Source organism: Pseudorca crassidens, chromosome 10 (assembly GCF_039906515.1).
Source record: "Pseudorca crassidens isolate mPseCra1 chromosome 10, mPseCra1.hap1, whole genome shotgun sequence".
Classification (NCBI taxonomy): Eukaryota; Metazoa; Chordata; class Mammalia; order Artiodactyla; family Delphinidae; genus Pseudorca; species Pseudorca crassidens.
In genome coordinates, this window is record NC_090305.1 from 39,546,079 (window position 1) to 39,566,781 (window position 20,703).

The 20,703-nt window shown below is 41.7% G+C and overlaps 1 protein-coding gene across 2 annotated transcripts in view; it reads left to right on the plus strand.

Moving 5' to 3' along the window:
• TCP11 (t-complex 11) overlaps positions 1 to 20,703 on the plus strand; it is a 72,265-nt gene that overhangs the window by 25,387 nt on the left and 26,175 nt on the right. Inside the window, exons 2-6 of one of the 2 annotated variants that reach the window (XM_067753258.1) lie at positions 12,931 to 12,994; positions 13,770 to 13,938; positions 15,003 to 15,376; positions 16,046 to 16,183; positions 19,013 to 19,109. In XM_067753258.1, the coding sequence (XP_067609359.1) occupies positions 16,060 to 16,183; positions 19,013 to 19,109 (221 nt within the window). In that variant the 5' untranslated portion in view covers positions 12,931 to 12,994; positions 13,770 to 13,938; positions 15,003 to 15,376; positions 16,046 to 16,059. Of the gene's footprint in view, positions 1 to 12,930; positions 12,995 to 13,769; positions 13,939 to 15,002; positions 15,377 to 15,435; positions 15,729 to 16,045; positions 16,184 to 19,012; positions 19,110 to 20,703 lie in introns of those variants that run through there. The other variant, XM_067753257.1, reaches the window with a different exon arrangement.

A 20,703-nucleotide genomic window follows, 5' to 3' on the forward strand; every position in this document is an offset into this window, starting at 1 on the left:
TTTAAATCCTGAAAGAAAACAAACAAAAAAAACCTCTCAATCTAAATCCTATACCCAGAAAAAAAAAATCTTCAAAAATGAAGGTATTGGAAATTCCCTGGTGGTCCAGTGGTTAGGACTCTGCACTGTCACTGCCAAAGATGTGGGTTCAATCCCTAGTCCGGGAAATAAGATCCCACAAGACACGTGGTGCAGCCAAAAACAAAAAAAAGGTACTATACAGATCTTTTCAGACATACAAAAACCGAAAGAATTCACCACCAGCAGAAGTGTACTCTAAGAAATGTTAAAGGAAATCCTTCAGGCAGAAGGAAAATGATACCAGACGGAAACATGGATCTACCCAAAGGAATGAAGAGCACTGGAAAAGTTAACCACATGGGTAAAATACGTGTTTTTTTTTTTTAACCTCGTATGTCTCTTTCAAAGATAACTGACTTTGGGACTTCCCTGGTGATCCAGTGGTTAAGACTCCACACACCCAATGCAGGGGGCCCAGTTTCGACCCCTGGTTGGGGAACTAGATCCCACATGCATACTTGTAACTAGGAGTCTGCACGCGGCAACTAAGAAGTTCGTGTGCCGCACTAAAAAAAAGAAGATCCTGCATGCTGCAACAAAGACCTGGCACAGGCAAAATAAATAAATAAATGTTTTTTAAAAGATAACTGACTGCTTAAACAAAAATTATGATGTATTGTGTGGTTTATTTCACATGTGTAAGTAAAAAGTGTGACAATAAAAGCTTAAAGGCCAAGAGGGGGGAAATGGACATATTCTATAGTAAGGTTCTTATACTATATGTGAAGTGGTATAATATCAATTAAAGGCAGGCTGTGTTAAGATATAAATACCATAAACCTCAAAGCAACCACTAAAATAACAAAACAAAGAATTATAGCTACTAAGCCAACAAAGGAAATAAAATGGAATCATAAAAAATACTCAATTAATCCAAAAGAACACATAAAAAGAGAAAAAAGGAAACAAAGAAAGAAATGGAACAAATGTAAAACAAATAGCAAAATGGTAGACAAACTTAACCATATCAATAATCACATTAAAAGTAAATGGTCTGGGCTTCCCTGGTGGCACAGTGGTTGAGAGTCCGCCTGCCGATGCAGGGGACACGGGTTCGTGCCCCGGTCCGGGAAGGTCCCACATGCCGCGGAACGGCTGGGCCCATGAGCCATGGCCGCTGAGCCTGCGCGTCTGGAGCCTGTGCTCCGCAACGGGAGAGGTCACAACAGTGAGAGGCCCGCATACCACAAAAAAAAAAAAAAAAAAAAAAAAAAGTAAATGGTCTAACAAATGAATCTATCTATGAAACAGAAACAGAATCGGGCACATAGAGAATAGACTGGTGGTTGCCAAGGGGGAGGGGAGTGGGAGAGGGTTGGATTGGGAGTTCAGGATTAGCAGATGCAAACTATTATATATAGGATGGATAAACAACAAGGTCCTACTATATAGCACAGGGAACTATATTCAATGTCCTGTGAGGAACCATAATGGAAAAGAATATGAAAAAGAATATATATAGGTATAACTGAGTCACTTTGCTGTACAGCAGCAAATTAACACAACATTGTAATTCAACTATACTTCAATAAAAAATAAAGTTAAGAAAAAGGAAATGGTCTATACTGTATGATTTCACTTATATGAGGTAAATAGAGTAGCCAAACACATCAAACAGAAAGTAGAATGGTGGTTGCTGGGGGTTGGGGGAGGGAGAAATGAGGAGTTATTGTTTATGGGTATAGAGTTTCAGTTTTGCAAGATGAAAAAGTCCTAGAGATTGTTTGCACAACAATGTGAATATACTTAACACTACTAAACTGTATACTTAAAATGGTTAAGATGGTAATTTTTATGTTATGTATATTTTATCGTAATTAAAACCAAACCAAACCAAACAAAAAAATTCACATAATTCTTTGAGCTTACAAAAAAAACAAATGGTCTAAATGCTCTAATTAGAAGGCAGAGATTGTTAGATTGGATAAAAAAGCAAGATCAAATTATATGGTGCTTATAAGAAGTACATTTTATTTTTTCAGTTTTATATATATATATATGCACTCTTTATTTTTTTATATCCTTTTCCATTGTAGTTTATCATAGGATATTGAATATAGTTCTCTGTGCTACACAGTAGGACCTTTTTGTTTATCCATTTTATATATAAAAGCTTACATCTGCTAACCCCAACCTCCCACTGCATCCCTCCCCCAACCCCCTCCCCCTTGGCAACCACCAGTCTGTTCTCTATGTCCGTGATTCTGTTTCTGTTTCATAGATAGGTTCATTTGTGTCATATTTTATATTCCCTGTATGTGGTATCATGGTATTTGTCTTTCTCTTTCTGACTTCACTTAGTATGATAATCTCTAGTTGCATCCATGTTGCTGCAAATGGCATTATTTTGTTCGTTTTTATGGCTGAGTAGTAGTCCATCGTGTATATGTACCACATCTTCTTTATCCATTCATCTGTCGATGGACATTTAGGTTGTTTCCATGTCTTGGCTATTGTGAATAGTGCTACTATGAATATAGAGTTGCATGTATCTTTTTGAATTATAGTTTTGACTGGATATATGCCCAGGAGTAGGATTGCTGGGTCATATGCGAATTTTATTTTTAGTTTTCTGAGGAACCTCCATACTGTTTTCCACAGTGGCTGCACCAACTTACATTCCCATCAGCAGTGTAGGAGGGTTCCCTTTTCTCCATATCATAAGAAATACACTTTAAATATAAAAACACAGATATGTCAGAAAGTAAAATGGTGTAAAAAGATATATCATGCTAACACTAATCAAAAGAAAAGATAGACCTGGGGATGTGATGTACATCACAGTGACCATACTTAATAATAATACTGTATTGTATATTTGAAAGTTGCTGAGAGAGTAGATCTTAAAAGTTCTCATCACAAGAAAGAAAATTTGTGATGAATGTTAACTAGATTTATTGTGGTGATCATTTTGCAATATATATGTATATCAAATCAAAATGTTGTACCCTTGAAACTAATATAATGTTATATGTCAATTATATCTCAAGAAAGATGGCTATGTCTTGGAAAGATGTCTATGATATATTATTAGATTAAAAATAGTTGTGAAACAAACAAACAAAGAAACATGTAGTGGCTATATTAACGTCAGACAAAGCAAATTTCAGAGCAAAGAATGTTTCCAGGTATAAAGAAGATCATTTTATAATCATAAAGTGGGCAATTCATCAAGATGACTTAATTCTAAAAGTTTGTGCACCTAATAACAGAGCTTCAAAATATGTGAAGCAAAAACTGATAGAACTGCAAGGAGAAATAGACAAATAACAATTATAATAGGAGATTTCAATGCTCTCTCTTATTAATTGATATATAAGTAGGGAGAAAATAATCAAGGGTATAGAAGACAAACACCATCAGTCAACTTGACCTAACTGACATTTATAGAACACTCTATCCAACAACAGCAGAATGTACATTATTTTCAAATGCACATGGAACATTTACCAAAATAGGCCATATTCTGGATTACAAAGTAAGTTTCAATAAACTTTAAAAATTCAAGTCATAAAAAATTTGTCCTCTCATCACAATGGAATTAAATTAGAAAGTTAATAACAGAAAGATTCTTGGAAAAATCTCCAAATATTTGGGAACTTGATAACACACTTATAAAATAACCAAGGGTCAAATAAAAAATATAAAAGGGATGTATTTAGAATGTATTTTGAATGGACTGAAAATGAAAACCCAACATGTCAGAATTTGTGGGCTGCTACTAATTTGGTACTAAAAAGGTCTCAAATCAATCATCTCAGCTTCCACTTTAAGGAACTAGAAAAAGAAGAGCAAATGAAACCAAAAATAAGCAGAAGAAAGGAAATAGTAAAGATCAGAGCAGAAATTAATGAAATAAAATACAGCAAAACAATGAAGAAAAATGAAGCCAGAAGGTAGATCTTTGAGAAGATCAATAATACTGATAAATATTAACCATGTTAGATCAGGAAAAAAGAGAGGAGACACAAATTACCAATATTAGTAATGAGAGAGGTGACCTCACTACATATTTTACAGGTAAAAAAAGATAATAAGGGAATATTATGAACAACTTTGCCTATGTCAACAATGAACAATAAATTAGACAACTTATATGCAACAGACAAATTCCTAAGACAAACTATCAAAACTCAAAGAGAATAGGTAACCTGAATAGCACAGTATCTTTTTTTTTTAATTAATTAATTAATTAATTTTATTTTTGGCTGTGTTGGGTCTTTGTTGCTGCATGTGGGCTTTCTCTAGTTGTGGTGGCAGGGGCTACTCTTTGTTGTGGTGCATGGGCTTCTCATTGTAGTGGCTTCTCTTGTTGTGGAGCATGGGCTCTAGGCACGTGGGCTTCAGTAGTTGTGGCTCACAGGCTCAGTAGTTGTAGCTCGCGGGCTCTAGAGCACAGGCTCAGTAGTTGTGGCACACGGGCTTAGTTGCTCTGCGGCATGTGGGATCTTCCCGGACCAGGACTCGAACCTGTGTCCCCTGCATTGGCAGGCGGATTCTTAACCACTGCGCCACCAGGAAAGTCTCCAGTATCTGTTAAAGAAATTGAATTTGCAACTTAAAACTTCCCCCAAAGAAAACTCCAGGCCTAGATGGCTTCACTGGTAAATTCTGCAAATATTTAAAGGAGAAAAAATACCAATTATATACAAACTCAGAAAACTGAAGAGGAGAAAAACTTCCCAAGTCATTCTGAAGCTGGTATTACCCTGATACTAAAACCATACGAACAAATTTATAAGGAAATAAAACTACAGACCGATATTCCTTGTGAAAGTAGATGCAAAATTTCCAAACAAGATTTTAGCAAATAAGATCAATATATAAAGAGACAAAATACATCATGACCAAGTGAGATTTATTCTAGGAAGGCAAGGTTGACTTAACATTTGAAAATCAATATAATTCATGTTATTAACAAAGAAAGAAAGAAAAAACATACGATTATCTTAATAGATGCAGAAAATAATTTTGACAAAAATACAGCATCCATTCCACATTAAAAACTAAGCAAACTAGGAAATTCCTCAACCTCATAAAAAGCATCTGTGAAAAACCTACAGCTAACATCATACTTAATGGTGAAACTTAATACTTTCCCTCCAAGATGAGGAGCAAGACGGTGATACCTCCTCTCACCAATTCTACTCAACATTGTACTAAAGGTTTTAGCCAGTACAATAAGGCAAGAAAAAAACAGGCATCCATATTGGAAAGGAAGAAGTAAAACTCTTTATTCAAGACAACATGACAGCAAAAGCATGATCCATAAAGAAATATTGATCAACCAGACTTAATGAAAATGAAAATTTCTTCTATATGGAAGACACTGTTAGGAGAATGAAAGTCACAGAGTGGGAGAAAAATATTTGCAAAGCATATAACTGAAAAAGGAGTTGTATGCGGAATATGTAAAGAACTCTTACAACTCAACAATAAGAAAACAACCCAATTTTTACAGTAAGCAAGAGATGTGAACAGACACTTCACCAGAGGAGGAATCTGAATGACAAATAAGCACAAAAAAAGATGCTCAGCATTGTTAGTCATCAAGAAGATGCAAATTAAAACCACAGTGAGAAACCACTACACCCTTACCAGAATGGCTTAACAGAAAAAAAAAAGAAAAAGGAAAAGATTGACAATACAAAGTATTAGTAAGAATGTGGAACAACGGAAACTTTTGTATACTGCTGGTAGAAATGTAAAATGAGACAACCACTTGGGAGAAATGTTTGGCAGTTTCTTATAAAATTAAACAAACTTACCATATTATCTAGCAATTCCACTCCTAGGTATTTACCCAAGAAAAATTAAAACATGTGTCCACAAAAAGACACTAGAATATTTATAGGAGCTTTGTTCACAAAGTCAAGAGCTAGAAATAAGCCAAATATCCACCATCAGATACATGGATAAAAAACTGTAGTATATTCATAGAATGGACTAACACTCTACAATAAAAAGGAAAAAACTGATAAATGCCACAAAAATGGATGAATCACACAGACATTATGCTGAGTCATAGATGTTAGACACAAAAGACTACTGTTATGGACTGAATTGTGTCCCCAGATTCATATGTTGAAGCCCTAACCAATATGACTTTATTTGGAGACAGGGCCTTTAGAGAGGTAATTAAGGTTAAATGAGCTCATAAGGGTGATGGGGCCCTAATCCAATAGGACTGGTGTCCTTATAAAAAGAGGAAGGGACACCAGGGATGTGCCCACACAGAGAAAGGCCATATAGGGACACAGAGAGGAGGTCATCTGTCAAAGAGAGAGAGGGTTTAGGAGAAACCAAACCTGTTGACACTTTGATCTTGGTCTTCCAGCCTCTAGAACTGTGAGACAATAAATTTCTGTTGTTTTATCCTCCCAGTCTGCAGTATTTTACTAGCTGACTAATATAACTGTATACTGTATAACTCCATTTATATGAAGTTTCAGAACTGGTAAAACTAATCTATAGTGACAGAAAGCAGACCCATGGTTGCCTGGGGACTGGGATAAGGAGATGGGCACAAGGAAACTTCTGGGTATGAGGGAGGTATTCTATTTAACGGTGGTGGTGGTGGTGGTTCCCTGGTATAGATATTTGTCAAAACTCATCAAAATGTATGCTTAAAATTGGTGAATTTTATTCATGGAAATGATACCTCAATAAAGTTGATTTTAAAAAGAAACAAAATATTATGTAAAAAGTATAGACAAGAATTCTGGATTGCAGTGTAAGGGAGTCATGAAGTCTACCAATGCTACATGTCTTTCATTTTGTAAGTTTGGATTTTTAGAGAGGTGTGTCCCCAGCAAAGGAAGCTGTGGGTAGTTTCAGCCCTATATGCAAAGAGGGATGCAGATGGAGCTTTCCATGTTAAAGGCCCGTAGAGTTATAACCATGTATTTCCTTTAATTTGCTCATGAAAAATAGCCGACGTTAAACATCAACCAACCAACTATTACACTCAAAGGTATTTTTGTACTTAAAAAAAAAAATCTTAATATAAAAATTTGTATTTTTTTTTAACTGAGTCCCTATTTCTATAATCAACTGATGGTGAAGTTTTATTTAGCCTGGGGGCCTAGTCCTTCCTGGTGTCTAGTTCTCCAACTTGGACTGTGCAAGGCATCAAATCCCCCCTGAGGGCTTGCCTCACAGAGATTGAAGATCCTCACTATGGGCGTTAGAGGCTGCCTGCCCTAATTAGAGGGTCAACTATTAACCTTTTTAACACTGCAACTCTTCCTTCTTTTCTCACCATAGAGTAGAAAAGAGAGAAGACTTGGATTAGGTGATTTAAAAAGTGTTTGCTAGCTATAGCTATAGGCTCCTCTGAGCCTATATTAGGTCTATGCTTCTGTCACTCACTCATTCAACTATAATGAGTTCTCTCTCCGTGCTTAATTCTATAGGAAGGGCTCAGGACACAGCAGTGAAGGAGGCAGACATGGCTTGTGCCTTCATGCTGCTTGTATTCCAGTGGGAGTTGGGAGCTGCAGGCATCCCAAGTCGAACCAGCTTAAATGATAAGTAATGTATTGGCTTGATGCTTGGGAATCTTAGGCAGGGGTTTCAGGGGTTCCCCGAGACTCTCTGTGCAGTGAAGCTGGTATTAAGATGGCGGTCAGGGACAGTTCCCGGCCTCCCACCCTGGGAAGACAAAGTCAAAATCCAGGAGAGAGACTCTCCCTTCCCTAAGGGTGTGTGAAGAAACAGGCTGATGAAGAACGTTGCCGGAAGCCTCTAGCTGACCTCTCCTTGTGCGTTATTTGCCTGACTTGTGTCACATGCTCTCTCTGAACCAATCACTGTAATGGAGATGGGATTTTTTTTTTTTCCCCCCCAAATCAGGGTTCTCCATGGAACTGGGTGTGGTAGGAATGAGCTGGGCGTGTCTCAGGAACCAGAAATAAGAGGCTCTGCATTATTCTAGTTGGGTTCTATTAACGAATATTCACGTAGTAAATTTCAACATTGGTTCAAGGCAGCTGATAACCCTTTGGCAACTTCTGGAAGCACTGACTTAAGATACTGGTTTCAACTATAAAGTAATTAAAGGGAGTCACCTTATAGAAAACATATAAGAAATATTCAGAGGTTTCATTGCATGACTGTTGAGGGGCAGGCGGGAAAGACTGCTTGGGGGAGGCAATTCTAGAGCTGGCTCCAGAAGCACGCAGCTTGGTTATAAGTTCCTGTCTCTGAGACTTACTAGCTGGGTAAGTCCCTTAAGCTCTTGGAACCTGTTTCCTTTCCTGTAGAATGGGCGCTATAATTCCTTCTTTATAGGATTTGTGAGAGGACTAAATGAGAATGTATGTGATGTCTTTTAGTACAGTGCCTGGCACATAGTGAGTGCTCAATGTTATTACTTACACGTGCAGAGCCAGTCTAATCGACCACATTAGGAGGGACACCTGGGTTGTTTCTGACCCACTCCTTCATCTTCTCAGAATCTGATTTTAGGTCACAGCTGATCAAGAATGGGAGTACCACTTACAGGTGTTTGTCAAGGTTCTGTCCTCCATCTGCATTGCTTTCCTTGTTTGCTTCAACACCTCCACTTTTCAGGAGGTGATAAGAAAGACTGGTCAAGAACTCTGAGGTCAGATTCCCTGGGTTCAATCCCTGTCTTACTACATATTCACTGTGTGACCCTGGGCAGGATGCTTAAGTTCTCCTCATCTGTAAAGTGGGTGTAAAAGTACCATCTTTGTCGTGGGGTGGTTGTGAGAATGAGAGTCGCGGATCTGTGTGAAGGGCTCCCTGAGGGTCTGGCACGTCGTAAGCATGTATATGTGTTGTCTGGTATTATTACTATTTCATCTATCAACCATGACTCCTAACACCATTCTTGTTATCAGTTAGTCTCAATCCCTCTCCTTAAAAATTCCAGCTGCCTCTTTCCACCTGCCTGCTGAATATTTTCTCACAAAGATCCAACCAAAACTTCATTCTCAACCTGTCCTAAAAGAAATCTAAAATATACCCATCCACTCTCTCCTTCCCCCAAGTTTCCTCCTCCGCCTCTCTGCAGCCATTCTTTCCATTAATATCAGCACCTATGGGCAACAGCTGTTTCCTGTTTGAAGCATTCCAGATTATCAGAAAGCCTTGCTTCTCTTCCACTTCCCACAAATTCTCATAGTTGGGGAGCACTTCCACCCAGGTTAAGAGACATGAGGCCAGAGCTGTGAAGTGACTTGCCCAGGGTCACCAGCACATGGGCAGCAGAAGGAATTCAGGCCTCCTGTTTTTGAGGGGATTCCCCTTCCACCGCCCCATGGCTCACGGTTCTCTGTGCCGCGGAATCACTTTGCCCCAGTTGTCCTAAGGGCCCCTGGCAGGCTCACAGCCCCGGGCTTGGTGAGGCAAGGCTCTATGTAGTTCTTGAAACAATTAATCAGATTTCAAAAGCCAAGTCTCCTGTTATCCTGAGTTGTGCTCTGGGGAAGGGGGGTGGGCAGAGGTGAGGAGACTAGCTCCTTTGAGACTCTCCAAGCATCGTGAGCAAAGTAAAACCCAAACTGAAGGATGTGAGTCATTCTGAGTGTGCATCTGTTAGCCACAAATGGGTACAAGAGATATAGGTTCTGCAGGGGTTATGAGTGGTTTAGCCAGTGTTTTTCAATCTGAGAAATTCCATAGCATAGAATTTGAGGGTGCCCGAGGGAGCCCTCCATGGCTCTTCTTGCATTCCCACCTTTCTGAGCCCTGACAGGTCTCAGGTACTCACTCTGTAGCTAATGGGCACGGAACATGGGCCGCATGTGGGCTCCATGCAGGCTTCAGACACCAAAACAGCCGTCCAGCTCATCGTGTTCCTACTTCCTCAGACTATTGAAGTCAGAAAATTCTTGCCATTCCTGAGCTTGTAACACAGACTCAGACCCAGTGACCTCTTTTTGTTCCCGCAGGGGGCTGCAGCCCCTCTGCAAGTTTAAACCGTTCAAATGAGCTCCGGCTTCATCTCATAGACACTGTTGGAGGAACGGGGAGGGGGGAGGCAGCGCTGGGAAGAGTCCCCAAGGTGCAAAGAGAATGCCCACGGTTTCCCCATTCTCCCCCCACGCCATGGGAAGAAAAAAAGCCCCAAAGTAAAACTGGAGTTTAAAACTTTTCTCTGTTCATAGAGACAGAAACTAGAATAGAGGTTACCATGAGCTGAGGAAGGGGGTGTTGGAGGAGAGGAGGAGTTATTGTTTAATGGGTATAGAGTTTTTGTTGGGGATGATGAAAGGTTTTGGGTATAGATAATGGTGAAGGTTACACAACATTGTGGATTTAATTTATTTGACGCCACTGAATTGTACCCTTAACAAATGGTTAAAATGATAAATATTATGCTATGTATTCTACCACAATAAAAAAAAAGACAATAACTTTAAAAAAAAACCCTGTTCTCTGCATTTCTTTTGAAACTGACTTCAAATAGACTGGCCCTCAAATCTGCAGCTGAATTCTTTGTCGGGAGATCATTATACTTTGCTTTAGGCTGGTGGTTCTAAAGAATTATGGATGACGGGAATGATTGAAACTGATTTATTTCTCAAGTGTTTGAGATTCCTTCATCCTGGTCCAATAATGTCTATTCAGGAAAAGCTTGTCTTTACCCAAGTCAGAAAAATAAAAGAAAATGCACAGGCCACCATCTAAAGTGGGCCTGGTTTAAGAAAATCTCTTATGTGAAATCTCAGATTTGGAGAACAAATTGGTAGCTGATGATTTGCCTTACAAAAGACTGATTCACTTAACAAAGGAGTTTTACTCAAAGGTTCCTTTAAGAAGAGAGCCCCCTGGTGCATTTAATGATATTATTAGATTAAAAAAAAAAACATCCCAAACGTTCAAGGACATTGCACTGTAAATATGTGAATGCATTGTATTGTGTTGTAAGAGTGGGAATAAAGAAGTAAGGGCTCTTTGACAAATGGACCATTTTGGCCCAAAGTAACACAAGGAGGAAGCAAGATGAGTGTTCTTGGCCTAAAATCCTGGCGGCTTTCTGGGAAGGCTTTGGGAGTGATTTATTTCAGACAGCTAAGCCCGAGGCCTGCGATGTGTCCATTTTGAGAACTTAGGGTCCAAGTTCTAACTCTGCTCACGCTGACCCCTGTCACCTGCCCTAATCACAAAGGCCCTCAGTCGTGAGCGCAACTCTGTCCTGCGATGGCAGAAAAATATATCTGTTGCCAGAAAGTGGATTCTCTCCGGTGATGAAGAATGATCCTTATTTATGTCTGCATAGGTACATTCTGGGGCCCATAAAGGTTTAATTGTCCCTCTAACTAGTTTTTTAAAAAAACCCACAAAGAGGCTGCCAGCTTTCCCCAGAGTTTAAAACCAACTGAATGCGGTTCTGTGGAAACTGCTTTAAGTGTGTAACTCGCGCTGTGTCCTGGGGCACAAGGCACGATTGTTTGGGGGAGTTGAAAGATGCAGCTCTTAGGAGGACTTTGAAAGTCAGTTTTTGTGGCTTTGGGCTGCTGCTGACCCTGGCTTGCTCTACAGAGGGAGAGAGAGAGAGGGCCTCCCTCTCCCTCAGCAGAAGCCTGCCTCTGCAAGTTACTCCCGGGGTGCCACTGCCCCCTGCTGCCACCTCCCAGTTCAGGGGGACCCCCTGTCACAGGACCCTAAACATCCTCCCTTTTCTCTCTGACGTTGCCTGTGCTGGTTTAAAAGACTTACAGGAAGCTACGGAGAGAGGAGACACAGAAAGAGAGGAAACATGTCTGTGAGACAAAAGAGAAAGACAGACACTGATAACCAACACTGGGCCCAGAGAGACCCCTCAGCACCGCTGCCTCTCCTGTTTGTGCCTGTGTGTTCATTTGACAGTTATTGGCAGGGCACCTACTCTGTGAATAAAGCACACACAGTTCCTGCTCTCAGAGAGCTTCCAGTCTCCCGATGGAGTTACTCATCATGCACAAATGTGTAAGGACAAACTGCGGTGACTGCTAGGAAGAAAAAGGAATGGGTGCTGAGTGACGCTAACCAAGGGCCATGGAAGGTTCTGTGAGGGAGTTAGGCCTCGTAAGTTAGACCTGAAGAATGAGAGGGAGTCAGTGAGGTAACCGGAGGTTAGAGGAAGGGACAGTATGTGCAAAGACCCCGACGCAGAAAGGAGCAGGACTGGAGAAGGAGGCTGTCAGCACTGCTGCCAGCATCTTCTTTGTCTTCTCTTTAAGCCCCCTTCCCTGAAAAGAACTGTGATGGTTTCCCATCCATCACACTTCCCTGTGAGCTTTGAAGGGCCTCGTCCGGACTGCCCCCAGATTACCTTGACCCTTCTCACCCTCCTCCTGGGTTCTGCGAAGAAAACACATTTGTCAAAAGACTAAAGCAAATAGTTTTGACGTGTGGTTCTGTACCATAAGGGAGGTTATAATGAAGTCGATCCCAGTTTACACGACTCCAAATGGTTCCATTTAAATGTCCCACCCTGTATTTATGTGTCCCTACCACTTTAGTTGACTGTTTATCTTCCAGTATACTCTACTCTACTTGCAGTCCAGGCCTCTATTTAACATCATCTCTTACTATTTCCATTCCATGGTCTATCATTTACATTTTTCTTTAGGAAATGTAAATATTTATTTACAGTATTAGCTTTTACTCTTGCTTAGCTCTATATATTATGGAATAAACAGACTGTGATATGGGTTCTAGTCCTGAATTTTCTGTAAACTGGTGGTGACCTTAGCAGAGTCATTTAACCTCACTGAGCCTAAGATGCTTCTGTGTAAAATGAGGCATTTTTTGTTTTTGTTATTTTGTTTTAGCTAGCGGATCCATATTCAGGATTCCTCTTAATCCCTGTGCTTCTCTACTTCTTACAGACAGCCACCTAGGAGTGCTTCTCTGACATCCTTCTCTATATCCACCCCTCTTTCAGAATGTCTTTGCGGTAAGATCAACTTTCTGTATAATTTGCTCTTGTGGGGTGGTGTACAGGATAGTATTTAACAAATGAGGATAGATCGTACTATTGTGCTTGGGTTAAAGCGCACATATGTGGGGAAATGGTGGAGAAGTAGGAAAATTCTAGCTGCTGCCTAAAATTCCCTTAGACTGCTTCTCAACCTGGGGTATATGCACCCATAGGGGTACAGAGGTGTGCCAGCAAGTACAGGAAGCCCTTCCTCCTCAAACAAGAATTCTACTCAAAGATTTGAGGAGAGAAAATAGACTTCAGTGTTAAAACAAACACATGACGTCTTAGTTTAAAAGGGGAACCCTGGGGTGGACAGCTTTGGGCACACTGTGATGTGAGCGGAAACGTGGCCTTTACCTCTGCCCTTGGGTTGTTTGAGAAATACTTGCCTTATGGGTCTTTTGAAATATGTGCACTTAAATAGGGTAAAGGTGTTGAGTTACTCAGGAGGGCCACTCCTGCCAAAGAATGGACATATGTGGAAAATCCATTTTCACCCACTAGGAGAGTTTAAAGAGGGGTCCTGAGGTTGGGGGGGCAGCCAGGCTGAACCAGAGACCCATTTCTAAAGACCAAATCGGTTACACAGTCTTGCTTAGGATTCTGGCTCACGGCTGGGTTTGAACTGATCCAAACATCTGGAAGGTCTCTCACCCTTTCTCTGACCTCCAGTAGCAATTCTTATTTGTACTCCATTCTGGGACTTACCATACCATTATATGTTAGTTATATTTTCTTTTTTATATAGCTTCTCAGCCAGAGTTAGGGAGGTGGTGTGAATTAATAAAAAGTATATGATCAAGAGTCAAGACCCTGCTTGCCGTGTGACTTTTGGAAACTCCCTGGAATCTCTCTGATCCCCAGCTTGCTCATCTATTAAATGGTCCAATATAACACCTGCCTTGCCTACTGAACAGGTAGGATTGCATGCAGAGCGTATACATTACATTTGCAATGTAAAAGCATTTTGTAGATCATTAAACAAAAATCAGTTATTATTAACTAAGACCCCAAAGGGAAGGAGAGTTTATCTCTCACATCATCTTTCTATTCTCCTCAACCTCTAACTTTTGCCTAGTTGGTTCTGAAAACTATTAAAGATAAGATCATGAAATGCTGTCCCCACGCTGACCCTGAGAAAAGTCCAGTTCTGTCTCTCCTACCCCCATCCTTTCCTCCTCTTCTGGCCTGTCTCCTCCCCTCTTCCACATGCTCCCACACTGCTATTTCTTCCTACTGCCCCTTCCAGAGAATTTGGGTAAGAAGAGGACGCTTAAAGGGGCTGTGTAATGTATATGAATGAACTACTCTCATAATTTCAGGCATCAGCAGGGCAAGTTTTATGGCAATGCCATTATTGTGGGAAAACAAACTGGTGTCATTCTGGAGACTTTCTCCCAGAAATAAAAATGCCCAAACAGAATTCTGGAAAAAAAAATTTTTTTTAATAGAGAAATAACAACCCAATCTAAATATATCCCTGTAATAATGAAGAATCATATTTTCATTTAACTCTTTGCTGCAGTCAGACAACTTCCTCCCACTTCTGGCTTTGGGGTGTAGGCCAGCCTGCTTCACAGTTGACATCCCTGAGGGAAACACTAGGAAAGGGTGATGGGGAGGAAGGGGCAAGTTTAGTGTGTATTGATTTGAGATACTCTGGCTAAACAGTAAATTTGCTAGGCCATTCCCCTCCTATCTGCCTGGGCCTCAGAGTGAAGTGGATTTTCTTAAGCAGAAATGTTCTTGGATCTCTTCATAATTTTCCCCTTCAAACTATAGGAGTTGTGCAAGAAAGATCCACATTCCACACTAACAAGGCAAGGGTTATAATGAGAACTTGGTTTCTTACAGGCAATACTTTCATCTTTTATTTATTTATTTTTAAAGTAAGCTTTTGTGGTAAGAAATCAAGTCAAAGTAATAAAGAAGGATGGGAGAATGTGGAACGGAAACTTCCTTTTCATTTTTTCCCCCAAAGTGCAGGGATTGGAGAGGAGGGGTCACTCCAGGTCCTCACATCACTCCAGGGGCAACAGAGCTGACCAGGAACCAAGAAAGGCTGGTGACCTGCGGCCTGGAGCGGCGGGATCAGCCCCCAAGCCACAGATGAGCCCGTGGCCAGGAATTCAGTGGGAGGAGCCTACACTGCCTCCCAGTCCCCGCGCCTGCTCCAACAAGCACCTGGCACGGTTTCTCAGCTTCCACACCTGGAGAATGGGAGAAGGGCCCACCTCTCACAATGGGCCCAGGATGTGCTAAGGAAACAACCCGCCTGGGTGTGGTTCTCAAGTTTTATGAACAGGCTGAAGAGAAACAAAACATGGTGCTCCTTCCCTTCCTAAGTAGTTTCAGGTGATCTTTTTCGTGGGGGGCGGGAGATGTCAGGCAGGGAAGGGACCCGGGGACCAGTTAACCAAAGGCCTGTGGAGGCTTCGAGCCCTCGAGGACCGAGGCACTAGACGGCCGCTTCCACCAGAGAAGCCGGCGGCGGCCGGCACGTGCCCCTCCCCGTTGCCCCGGAGACGGGCGGCGGTTTACGTTCAAATCCCGGACTCTCCCACCATGGCACGGCGGCGGGGGTGCGCGCGGGTCGGCCCCGCACGGCCGTCGCCCCTCGCTGCCCAGCCGCGGTGGTACGGCCCCAGTCTAGAGGTGCGCCGGAGCCCGCCCGATTCCGCAGTGGTGGTTGGTCGCCGTGGAGGAGGTGGGGGGCTTGGAATTTGAGCGCCGTGGGCTCCCCCTGCTGCTGGAGCCCGGGTGGGCCTGGGGCGGGCGTTTCGGGCGAGCAGGCCGCCCCTCTGGCCTCAGTTTCCTGGTTGCGGAGCCAGCACTCCTCTGTGATTCCCCAGCCCCGTTCCTCCAGTCTCCTCTGCCCATGTCGGTCCCCGAGAGACGGTGAAGCGGTCCACCCTCCTCTTAGTTTGTCCAGGTCGGGCGCGATTGGCCGGGCCCCAGACCCCTTCGGTAGTTGGAGAGCCCCCTTCCTCGCCGCCCACAGCGCCCCATTTCTCCCCCACCCAGATTCCATCAGCAAAATGACGGACGTGGAGGAAAACGTGCCCCTGAAGGACCCTGGCGATGCAGAGAGCGGGCCCTGTAAGCCCGAAACCTCAGGACCGACCCGGCAAGACATGAGCAGCCCCAAGAACCACCCTTTCAGTAGGTCCAGCCCCGCCGGCCCCGGCCCTCGGGGTGCTTAGTGTGGGTCAGGTGGGAAGGAGCCCGCGGCGCCGCACTTCTCTATCCCCCTTTTTCCTCATCCCCCCCCCCCCGCCCCCAATCTCTACTTTCAGGCCCCAGGCCCTCTGTTGACCAGAAGATCTTCAGAGTTTGTAGTCCTGGAGAAAGATGTGACCCAAGAGCGATTTCTTGAATCTGACAAGATGTGAGGTTGAGTCAGTCCAGAGCCAGCTTTGTATTCTTTTATTTTGAATTTGTAGGTGGAAAATGGCAGACACCTGGGGTAGATTTTAAAGAACGGAAATGGTCCCAGATGGGCATTGTGTTCTCTCGGTGCTTCGTTGACTGCATTAGTAATGCTGCTCTGGCCTCATACTCTTTAGCTCATACTATAAGAGATGTTCTTTTATAGTTCTTATTGGGGCACAAAGTATCTTCCACACTTTACGTCTGATCTCACTGGGACTCATCCAGCATTTCCCTTGTAATAATCACCAGGCAATTTCAGCAGTCATCAATCTGAAGGCCTGTCCACGTGCAACAACCTGCGTTAAATTCTTTAAATTCAATCGCATTTCTTTCTCTTGTAGCCACACGGGGTCGCTGCTGGTTAAGGAAAAGCAGCAAATGGGGTGCTTTGGAATCCTGATTTAGGCCATACAACTCCCTAACCTGAATAACCAAACTCCTCTTTTTTAATAATTTCGAAATTTTATATATCAGGTTGACTTGGTTAAGTTACCAAATTATCTTGACAATGTCTTTGTCCTTGGGATCTGGGTTTTAAAAATCTATTTTAGTTACTTTTTACCTCTAATTTCTCTTTGAACCCTCCCTGTTCCTGAATTTTACAGCTGTAGGAGTTGCATAGTGCTATGGTACTTTTGAGCGACAGAACAATCTTGTCAAAGCAGGCTATGAGCTTTGGTTTGTTGTAATTGGGAAGTGTTTCTGTGTGTTTTCCTCAGTCCTTCAATAAGCTGCTACAAGCAGCTCAATCTCCCTTTGAAGATTTTCTCTTTGTTCTGATTTTGCATTACTGAATTAGCAGTACGTCTGTTTGCATATTTGACTGTGTTTTGCCATTTTGGCCAAAACTGAAGACTTCAGAGAGACTGTAAAAATAAAGGGAACTTCCCGTCCACCTAAGGTTCAGTTCACCTTTACATTTACCTAAACGGAAACTCTGCTGGTGGCTTTTTGGTAAATTTTACAATCACCTTTTACCCTTAACTTTTTATTTCGATATATTTAAAATCTGTTGAAAAGTAAAAAAAAACAACGAATGCCCACATTAACATTTGCCACACTGTTTTTTTCTCTTATTGTATTTTACGTATGTATTTTTTCTTTCTTGAAGTTATAGTCATGACTTTACCTCTAAATATTTCATGTCTCTTCTAAGAACAAAGGCATTCTCCTATGAAACCTCTTTTCTGCAATTTTTCCTTTTTACATTTTTAAACCTTTTTGCTTATGGAAAACTTAAACATATACAAAAGTAGAGAGATTGGAATAATGAACCCCCATTTACTCATCACCCAACTTCAACAATTATCAACTCATGGCCAATCTTAGTTCATTTATATCCCCTCCACATCTTGGAGCCAAATACTTTTTTGTGAACAGATTTTGAAGCTTCATTGAAAGAGAGTGAGAAAATATGATTTATTGTGTGCAGCTCTTTTATACCAAGTAATAATAACTACCATGTACGCCAATTATGTAAGAATGCTATCAGGTAGGTCTGTACTAAGAACTTAGAATAGTGGTTCCCAAATGCCAGAGCTGGTTTGTGACAAAATTCTTAGCATACTGTGTGAAATGAAATAAAGATATTGTAATGAGTTTTTCCTAAAGCTAAATTGATTCAGTTTTCAGGACTAGTCTTTTTTCTGACTGTATTCCCTTTCCGCTTTTTGGGAGTTGAAACTATCCTTTTTCTTTTATGAAATGGTTTTGGTGGTGGAAGAGTGGATTTTTTTTTTTCTTGGTTGCACCAGGTCTTAGTTGCGGCTTGCGGGCTCCTTAGTTGCAGCTCACCAGCTCCTCAGTTGTGGCATGCACACTTCTAGTTGTGACATACATGTGGGATCTAGTTCCCTGACGAGGGATTGAACCAGGGCCCCCTGCATTGGGAGCACAGAGTCTTAACCACTGCTCCACCAGGGAAGTACCTACAGTGGATTTTTTATTTGCTTATTTCATACTATCCATACCTGACAGAACAAAAAGTTGGCAAGCTGTCGTCAGTTGCTCAAAATCTTTTTGGGTATTTACTAGTCTGTGAAATCCTAAATTCTGGAAACCACTTTAGAAGACCAAGTGAGATTGACGCCATACAGTACCCTCTGTGTGGAGAATTTAACTTCCATCAGAGGCAGGAAGAGGAGAGTGGAATCGTAATATCCTTAGATAAACATTAGTTTTGCAAATCACAAATTATTTCTTTGCCACTTCATTATTTTATTTCTTAAGAGAAAGGCTTTTAATCAGTTTCACTCTGTTTTTTTATAAGATAGCTTCTTTGTCCTCCCTTACCCCCATGCTGGGCTACTGAGAGGCTCTGTCATGGGGCCTAGAGTTCAGAAAACATAACTGACTGGAATGGTCGAATGAGTGTGTATAAAGTCACTGTGATGAATCTCAATTTGGAGCCTACTCAGTGGAGTGAATCTCTGAATAAAATAGAAATTCAGACTTCTTTGAGTTCACTGGTGTCCCCCATAAGTTCTTTTTTTTCAGTTGAGGTATAAGTGACATAGAACATTAGTTTCAGGTGTACCTCATATGTTCTTTCTGTCACAGGTCTGATAGATACAGTTAATGATGTTTCCAAGCTGAGCAAGGAGATTGGGATGAATCATGATTTCCACATGGAAGAGAAGGTTTTGCCTCCAAGCAGGTACAGGCTCTTCTAATTTTCCCATTTTATTCATCCTGGTATAGGCATTTAGCACTAATGGATTCTGACCAGACTCAAAGCATTTTTATTTAATAACACAATCAGTGCTTGAATCTAAGCCGTTAGAGGTCTCAGCAACTGAAACAGAAGAGTAATAAATTATAATTATTAGTATCAGAGGGTCAAGAAGCAAATGTTATTTAACCAGTGAATAAACCCAAGCAATTTTTGGGATGTTCACTTTGGGACCCCCACTTAATAATAAAATAGTTAGGGTGGATTTCAGATCTTCTCTGACAGATGGGGAGGAATTAGCGTGTAGTAGCTACCTATTGCTGCATGACAAATTACCCCAAAACTCATCAGCTAAAACAGTGTTCATTATCTCCCAGTTTCTGTGGGTCAGGGATTACGGACGTGGCTTCCTCACCCAGGGTGAGGAAGCGAGAGAGTAAGTGAGTGAGAGATGGTGCCCAAGACAGAAGCCACGGTCTTTTTGTTACCTAACCTCAGGAGTGACGTCGTGGCCTCTGCTACATTCTGTTTGCTAGAAAGGAACCCATAAATCCAGGCCACACTCCAGGGTACAGGATTACACCAGGGTGTGAATACCAGAGATCTAGATCTTTGGGGTCATTTTATTGGTATTGGTTGCCTACCACATGGCTCCTGTCTTATCAGTTACTCTCTATGTGATCACAGATTTAAACAGGCACAGATAAAAAGATCAATTTTCTCATTGTGGTGTTTTCAACTGCCCCCTCAACTCCTCACCCGCACCCCCATTCCCCACTTCATATATCAGCTTAATTTGTGAATGAAGATCAGAACCCTGTTGATGAGGAATGCTCCCCCACCCCCATCAAGCCTTATTTTTCATTCTTCTTAGTTATATTGACATTGCAATAAATAAGAACCATTCCGTAAGTATGACTTGCTGGTTTATTGGCAGTTAAGTGGGTAAATTCATTGTCAGATTTTACATTTTAAAACAGTTCTGATTTCCCACCAACAGACAGATATGTGATGGCAGCTTGTGATAAGTCAATTTCCTTGAATGTTTTTGTCATTTGTCAGCTTCAGGGACTCTGTTACTAAAGTGCTGTTCTCTGCCACAAGTTGCTGCCCTGGTCTTCCTGGTCTGATCTGTTCTTGCCAGCAGATGTCCATGTCAAGCACAGCTTCTCTGGGAACAGGTTTTCACCAAAACCCAGATCCTCTAGCATCTCTCTCACTGCTTAGATGTTTCTGTTGCTGGCAGGAGAGGAGGAAAAAAGAGTAGAGGAAATGAGAGAGGGAGAGATGAAGCAGGGGAAACAGTACTATTCAGAGCTGGGTTTTCAAGTAAGGTAATACAAAATTTATATCAGGAAAAAGGTTGAAATCGAGTTTGAGGTCACTCCTTATTGGCAGTTGGCTTTACTTTGGGCTCATAGGATGAAGTTAATTACAATTGTAGGTTCCTAAGGGAAATCCCATGTTTGGGCATTCATTCATCAGGCATTTGCTGAGTTCTTATTATGTGGCAGGAAAAATGTTGAGTTCTGGGGATAGAGGTAGCTACAGCTATAAATAAATAAGACACTGTCTTTGC